General features: G+C 40.9%; 1 protein-coding gene across 1 annotated transcript; it reads right to left on the reverse strand.

The window, feature by feature from the left end:
• Positions 1–1466: 1466 nt before the first annotated feature.
• On the reverse strand, positions 1467–3115 carry LOC122037370 (UDP-glycosyltransferase 83A1-like). The gene is made up of 2 exons (XM_042596817.1): positions 2540–3115; positions 1467–2462 (listed from the first exon to the last, which is right to left on the reverse strand). The coding sequence occupies exons 1-2, from the start codon at positions 3066–3068 to the stop codon at positions 1567–1569; spliced, it is 1425 nt and encodes a 474-aa protein (XP_042452751.1). The 5' UTR covers positions 3069–3115; the 3' UTR covers positions 1467–1566.
• Positions 3116–8145: the final 5030 nt, after the last annotated feature.

Raw genomic sequence — 8145 nt, forward strand, 5'->3', positions numbered from 1 at the left:
TAGAGTTTCTCTCACATTCTGAATGTTGTCTTCTCTCTTAGAGCAAATACATTACTGAACTCCTACAACGAACTAAAATTGATGGTGCATGTCCTATCTCCACACCAATCATTGAGGGTGGTTTCACTGCACCTTCATCCTCTTCTTTGATGTCTGACCCCTAGATCTACCGTAGTATTGTGGTACCCTACAATATGTCATAATTACACGACCTGATATTGCTTTCGCTGTGAATCGTGGCTGTCAATTTATGCATGCTCCTATTGAACATCATTGGAAAAGTGTTAAGCGAATTCTTTGATATCTCAAAGGCACTATTCTACATGGTCTTCTTTTATATCGTCAGTCTTCATGAGAGTTGATTGCCTACGGTGATGCAGATTAGATTAGATCTCCCAAAGATAGTCGTTCTACTAGTGGATATGCTATATTTCTTGGGCGAAATTTTGTTTCCTGGCTTTCAAAGAAGCAACCTACAGTCTCTCGCTCGGGTACTGAAGCTGAATATAAAGCTATCGCTAACGTAACGTTAGAAATTGTTTGGCTACGGTATCTTTTTTTAGAATTACACTTTTTCTCAACAGTTACGTCTAAAATACGGTGTGATAAAATTAGAGCAACTTATCTTACGGCAAATCCTGTTTTTCATGCTGGTACTAAGCATGTAGAGATTGATTTTCATTTTATTCGCGAGCGTGTGACGACTCGATAACTTTCGATTTCTTATATTTTTACGGAAGATCAAATTGCTGATATATTTACTAAGCCATTATCTAGACAACATTTCATCAAGTTAGCACTCAAACTCAATGTTCAAGTACTCCCGTTGAATTTGTCGGGGGGGGGGGGGGGGGGGGTAATGATAATAATGGAAATAATCTCTAATTGATTTCAATCAATTGAGATTTATTATATTTGATACACAATCAAGATCAACATGAATTAAATAGGAAAAATAATATTTCCAAATCTATTATATTACTATGTTTATAATTATTAATCATTGTATGACTTATTTAATCTTTCTATTATTATATTAGAAAATTTATATAAATAAATCTATTAATTTTAATAATAAAATTATCAAAAAAATTTTATATTGTTTCTTTCCTCAAAATGCATCACTTTACATTTATATTTTGGTTGGAAGAACAAATAAGCTCATCACTTTATATCAGCGCCTCGACAATGTTCAGTCTTAGAGCAAGCACGTTTGTAAGGGTTGGCCCGGCTGCCTTCGTGGCAGTTGAGGTAGGTGGTGCTTCGACGAGAGCAAGGTGTTTGATCGCCTCTGTGAAGAGCCCTGTAGCTGATGTCTTCAGCAGGAGTGGCCGAGGTGACAATGAGCAACAGGAGAAAGATGGACAAGGAGAAAAACGAAACAGATGCCTGCTTCGATTTCTCCATATTGTCCCTCTTTCTCCTTTGCTTGCCTTTTTTGTTTGCTTATTTGTTCTTGTTTTGCATTTTACAATGGAGGGTGTTTATATAACATCGATGGGGAAAAACAAACCACACAAAATGTGAGAAAGAGCATTATTTTCGAACAATTTGGTCAAATTTAGATTAAGGATTCGCCGCCTTGATAGTGTCGATGAACCTCTTGAGATTGTGGAATGAAGTCCCTCCTTGGTCAGTATTGCTTTGAGCTTTCTCCTTCAACGACGACGCTCTTTCACTCATCTCCGCATCCCCCAGCAGCACTTCCACCTTGGATTTGAGCTGTTCACGCTGGACGATCCCACTCTCGTCAGGCGTCAAGCTCAGACCCACCTTCCAATGATCGCAAATGTAGCTCTGGTTCAGAAACTGGTCTGCGAAGTATGGCCAGCAAAGGAAGAGCTTCCCGTTCCTGACGCCTTCCATGGTGGAGTTCCAGCCACAGTGAGACACAAAGCAACCGACGGAAGGGTGGGCCAGCACCTTCTGCTGCGGCGCCCAAGCCACCATCATCCCTCTGTTTCCCACGCGGTCCTTGAAGTCATCCGGACAAGCGTCGGCCGAGTCGACGGCGAGATCGGGCCGGACCACCCACAGGAACGGTCGGCCAGTCGCCTCCAGCCCGAGGGCGAGTTCCTGGAGCTGACTGCGGCGCAAGATGGTGAGGCTACCGAAAGCCACGTAGACGACAGAACCCGGCGGGTGCTCGTCGAGCCACGATAGGCAGGCTGCGTCCTCCGGCCAGAAGTAACCCACGGCCCGGCTCGGCCGGAGGCCGGTGGGCAAAGGCCCGATGGGGAGAATCTTTGGGGCGTAGGAGAAGGTCGGCTCTTCGAGCTCTTTGAAGGAATTGCAGATGATGAAATCCACGACGTCAAGGACTCTGATGTTGTTGAGGAAGTAGTTGAAGACTATTTCTCTGCTCCTTTCGTCTCCGATTAGGTTCCATATCAAGTGGGCAGCGTCGATGAATGGCATTCCAGGACCGAGCTGGAACATCTCATGTTCTGGGATGGGCGTACCTGTGAAGATTGCTGTTAGTAATTTTGCAAGATCAAAAACTGTCAGGATGTGTTTTTGGATGTTCTTGATCGATCACCATGTGCATCAAGGACGCCTCTTGAAATCAACTCTGTTATGCTCAGGATCGCGGCCAGCATCTGGGCAGCCGCCGGCCAGAACGCGGCAGATCTGAGACCCTTCTTCCGGCCAACCTCGAGAGCCCATCCCATGCCCTCGTCCACCAACATGCAAGTCATCGGCTCCCCCGTCTCGTTGCTCTTCTCGATTAGTTCCTCCAAGCACCGAGGCATGGTGTTCTGGAGTGCTTCCGTTTGCCTCGCCAGATCGTGCGGATCATCCTCCTCCCCTAATCCATCAGGAACCGAGACCAGAGCGAGCTGGCGCACGGTGCTCTCTGCCGACAACGCGGCGATGACGCGCTTGTGGTTGAATTCAGTGTTGACGAAGGTGACCTTGAAGCCATGATCCACCAAGCAGTAGCAGAGCTCCATGAGGGGAATGACATGGCCTTGAGCAGGGAAAGGCAAGGCAAGAACATGTGGCAAGCCCATGCTTGTTAAACTTCTCCCCGTCGTTGTGCAAATTTCCGCACCTTGGTCGACCATACTTTACCCTAGTTTTGCTGATAAAGGAGAAAACACACACAAGAGAAAATTATATTTTTAGTCCTATAATTTATATCTTTTTCAATTTTAATCCTGTTATGAGTTAATTTACATTTTTAATCCTATAACTTGTAATATTTTTCAATTTCAGTCCTTTTTCCTTCAAAATTGAAATTTTTCAACGGAAAATATCTAATTTGTGGTTGAAATATAAAAAGCACATGGATCATAAAAAATTAAAATCTCCAAATTCAATTTACAACTTATCATTTTCCATTGAAAAATTTCAAGTTTAGAAGAAAAAGGATTGAAATTGAAAAATATTATAAGTTATAGGACTAAAAATATAAATTAATCCATAACAGGACTAAAATTGAAAAAATGTAAGTTACAGGACTAAAAATATAATTTTCTCCACACACACAAAAAAAAAAAAAAAAAAGGTTTGCTGTAGAAAAGAAAAAGAAAAGGTAGAAAGCGTTTGGTTTGTAATTTTTTTTTTATTTTCCACTTCTTATTTTCTATTTTTATTTTTGTGTTTTCTAATATAATTGATAGAAAACAAAACATGCTTTTGGTACGAGGGGGAGGAGCGGCTGGACCCTAGCGGTCGCGGTCATGATCGCAGATGATGCGACACCACAAGATAGGGACCGCGTGCGACGAAGGGGGAGGAGCAACGACGTGTGAGCAACAGGAGGCGAAAGAGGAGTGGCGGTGCGAGAGTAACCGGGGGCAAAGGAGGAGCGACAACACTGTAAAAGGGAAGGAGCAACAGCGCGTGATTAATGAGGGTGAAGGAGAAGCGGCGGCGAGGAGATGCAACGGGGCAAAAGGGGATGCAGAGCCAGGTCAGGATTCACATATCAAGGAACTTATAGGTCAGGCTATGTAGGTCATGCTGTGTAGGTCAGGATTTACATATCAGGATTTATCAGTCAGGATATGCAGGTCAAAATTCACAGATCAGGGCTTACAGTTCGGGCTATACTGGTCAAGATGGGCAGATCATGCTTACAGGTCAGGTTGTGCAGGTCAGGATTTATAGATCAGGACTTACCAGTCAGGATTAACAGATCAGGGCTTACAGTTCGGGCTATATTGGTCAAGATGGGCAGATCATGCTTACAGGTCAGGTTGTGCAGGTCAAGATTTACAGATCAGGACTTATCAGTCAGGATATGCAAGTCAAGATTCACAGATTAGGGCTTACAATTTGAGCTATACTGGTCAAGATGGGCAGATCATGCTTACAGGTCAGGATTTACAAATCAGGACTTACCAGTCAAGATGGGCAGATCATGCTTACAGGCCAGAATGTACAGGTCAGGATACTGTTAGAGTGTATACTAAAAGCCTAGCTTTTGGTATGAACATTTATCTAGAAATAAGAATCACATTGGTCAAATGTCTACATTTATGATAAATGTAGTTGCTCAATTAATTTATATTGTAGATAACATGGTGTGTGGTGTCACACACAGAAGATCATGTTATCGATTCCTTATAAATTATAAACAGTGGCTCACGACCATGATGGAAAGGAACAAACCATTGGAAGATCGTAGTGTAATTAGGTGTTAGTTTATCTTAACTATATAATTACACTAGTACACTTAGAGTGTATTGAGTAGGACCATTTGAGGTCGTTTCTTTTATACTGACTTTATAAAAAAACAAAGACCTCGGTTATTATGGAAGTGTGTGCTCTTAATCCTAATATAATAACAAGCACATATATTTGATATTTATTTCTTTAATTTATCAATGGGTGAGATTTAGTTCGATGAATCAATAAGCTCGATAAGTTGGGAAATGATATCACTTATAGTGTGTGTTGTTGATTATAGAAGGAAACTGTGTCCTAGTAATCTAGGTTGAGAATGTCCCCAAGAGGAGCTCATAAGGATTGTCATGTTAAACCCTGCAGGTGGACTTAGTCCGACATGACGATGAAGTTGAGTGGTACTACTCTTGGAGCTAGATATTAATTAAGTGAGTTGTCAGTAACTTAATTAGTGGACATTTGTTATCTTAAATATAGGGAGACTAACACACTCATAATAAGAAGGAGCCCAAAATGTAATTTGGGATTGGTGCGGTAGTTCAATAATAGTTCTCTAGTGGAATGAATTATTATTGATAAAATTAAGTTGTGTGTTTGGGGCGAACACGGGATGCTTAATTTTATCGGGAGACCAAAACCAATTCCTCCTCTCGGTCCCTATCGTAGCCTCTTAATTATAGAGTACTATACCCACCTATACCCACCTTCTTACCCATCCCATAGGGGCCGGCCAAGCTAGCTTGGAGACCAAGCTAGGGTCGGCCATGCATGGGTGAATTCATGTGGCCGTCCCTATTAAAATAAAAAGGAATTTTAATTTTAAATTTTTCTTATGTGGATAATATAATTTAAAAGAGAGTTTAAAAATTTAAATCCTTCCTTTTATAAGATTCTACAAAAGATTAAGAGAAGAGTTAAAATCTCTTTCCTTATTTGTAGATTAAAAGGTTGATTTTAATTTTGGTAAAAACTTTCCTTTTAATTATGTTCATGATTTAAAAGAAAGTTTAAAAATTAAAAATTCTCTTTTATTAGTTTCTACAAAAGATTAAGAAAAGATTTAATATCTTTCCTTATTTGTAGATTGAAAGGAGATTTTAATTTTTAGAGATAACTTTCCTTTTTGGAAATTATCCACATGTTTAAAAGAAAGATTTTAATTTATAAAATTTCTTTTTATTAACCAATCATGAAGGGATTAAAATTATTGGAGAAATTTTTATAAATTTCTAGAAACAAATTAGGAAGTTTTAATTTTTGTTTTAATTAAAACTCTCCTTGTTTTGGGGAGAAGAGGTGGCCATTATAATTTGAAGAGAAAATTATTTTAATTAAATAAATTTTCCTTTTCAATGGCAAAAGAATTAAGGAAGTTTTTATTAAATTTTCCTTATTTGCCAAGACCAAGGATTATAAAAGAGGGGGTAGAGGAGACTTCAAGGCTAACGACTCTATTCTATTTTTCCTCTCTTTTCTCCTTGGGTGTGGCCGGCCCTTTCTTTCCTCTCCTCTCCTTTGTGTGGCCGAAACCTTCTCATGGTGGAGATAACTTTGGTGGCCGGATCTAAGAAGGAGAAGAAGGAGAGAAAAGAAGCCTCTTTTCTACCATCCCTTGGAGCATGGTGGTGGTGGCCAAACCTCTTCATCCTAGGAGAAGTTTTGATGGCCGAAACTTGTAAGGAAGAAGAAGGTGCTTGGTGGTTCTCATCTCGAAAGATCGTTGCCCACACAACGTCCAAGGTTAGAAGAGGAATACGGTAGAAGATCAAGAGGTCTTTCTAAAATGTATAACTAGTAATTTTTGTTTCCGCATCATACTAGTTATTTTTGGAAATAATACTAAATACAAGAGGCATACGATTCTAGAGTTTCGAATTTGTTTTCGATATAGTGTTCTTTTGTTTTTCTTTCCCTTGTGATTTGATTGTTCTTTTCGGTTAACCTAAAGTTATTTTAGGAAATTAAATATTAGCTTTCCATAAAAGGTTTTGTCTAGTCGGTGGTGGTTGCTCCCATATCCAAGAAGGTCATGTGCCTCACCACGTCAGTACTGGGAACCAATTATGGAAATTAATATTTAATGGAATTAATAACTTAAGGTGATTTGGGTCGAACGTGTTAAGTTCCGCAGGAGACCCAAGTCAAAACCTAAAAGAATGAATAGATTAAGTTTTGGATCAAACGTGTTAAGTTCCGCAGGCGATCCAAAATTTAATTTAAAAGAACACATGGTAGCTAGGAAAAGGTTCAGATCTTTGTACAAAATTTTTGTACAGTGGAACCTCTAGGTTTTTCGAGTAGCAACCAACAGATACGCCAGCCCGGATAGACCAATTGGGATCTCCAGGACGGACCTTCTTGAATGTTATTTAGTTATACCCAAGATGGGTTCCCTCCCAGATGATCAATCATCGAGAGCTTCTCCCTTCAAGTTAGTAGGGCACTACATGATAACTAAGTCAGAGAATCGTAATTACTTGTCAGAGGATAACTACGACGCGCCAGGGTATATTCTAATGGTTTGTGACTCGCTACTAAAAGAACCTTCCTTTAACCTATGACAGGATGCCACGTGTCACTTACCTTCATACAAGGTCTGACACCCGACATTCTCTGACATCTGTCAGAAACCAAAAGTACGCATTGTCATATAAAAAGGGGTGCCCTCTCCATTACGCAGGTACGCTCACTCACTTTTTCGCATCTGTCTTCTACTTTCTGTATTTTTATTGTTCTTTTGGGGAAAAAGTACCTGACTTGAGCGTCGGAGGGCTTACTCCGGGACTTTTTTCCTGGTTCTTGGTCCCTAACGGGGAGGGGGTTAGTCTGCGTGTGCGCAGGAAACTATTGCTTCATCATCCTCATCATCACCCCCCGTCAGCAGCTTGTGGAACCTACTCGTTCATCATTGTACTCGTAGGAATTCTCCACCGCCCTCTATCAACGCCAGCGATAATGCAGCCGGCCTCCATCTGACTCAGATTTCGGATGGGATCAATTTGGTGCCGTCTGTGAGAACACATCTACCCGTTCCGGAGCGTGAAGATGGACAAGACTGGCAAAATCAATGTGACCATGACTGTGATGGATCGAAAGCGCTAGAGGGGGGGGTGAATAGTGTTCGTGGCTATTTTAGCGATTAAAACTAAGAGTAGAAACGCAGCGGAAAGTAAATGCAAACACAAAAGACACAAGTGTTTTACTTCGTTCGGAGCCTATCTCGACTCCTACTCGAAGGCCCGCGGTCCTTGACCGCTTTCGGTGGGCAACAACTATAAATTCGGGATTATTACAAACTAGAAGCAATTACAGTTAAGTACAAATAAGAAAGTTATACCAACGAACACGACAATAGGAGAGCTTTGGAGTTTCAGTTCGTTGTAGCAGCAGAGCGTTGTTGAAGCGTACGAAGCACACAAGAGCACAGAACTTCTGTTCAGAAAAATGATTGGTTTGAGCTGCACCTCGAGGCCTCTTTTTATAGCTCTGCAAGGTCTGATCCAGATCCCC

The sequence above is a fragment of the Zingiber officinale genome, unplaced genomic scaffold, assembly GCF_018446385.1.
Source record: "Zingiber officinale cultivar Zhangliang unplaced genomic scaffold, Zo_v1.1 ctg30, whole genome shotgun sequence".
Taxonomy (NCBI): Eukaryota; Viridiplantae; Streptophyta; class Magnoliopsida; order Zingiberales; family Zingiberaceae; genus Zingiber; species Zingiber officinale.

Bases quoted from the DNA above. Each gene is read 5' to 3' on its own strand.
- LOC122037370 (XM_042596817.1), bottom strand. From the start codon at position 3,068: ATGGTCGACCAAGGTGCGGAAATTTGCACAACGACGGGGAGAAGTTTA. The intron at 2,463-2,539 runs GTGATCGATCAA...CAATCTTCACAG, and splicing joins AGGCGTCCTTGATGCACATG to GTACGCCCATCCCAGAACAT.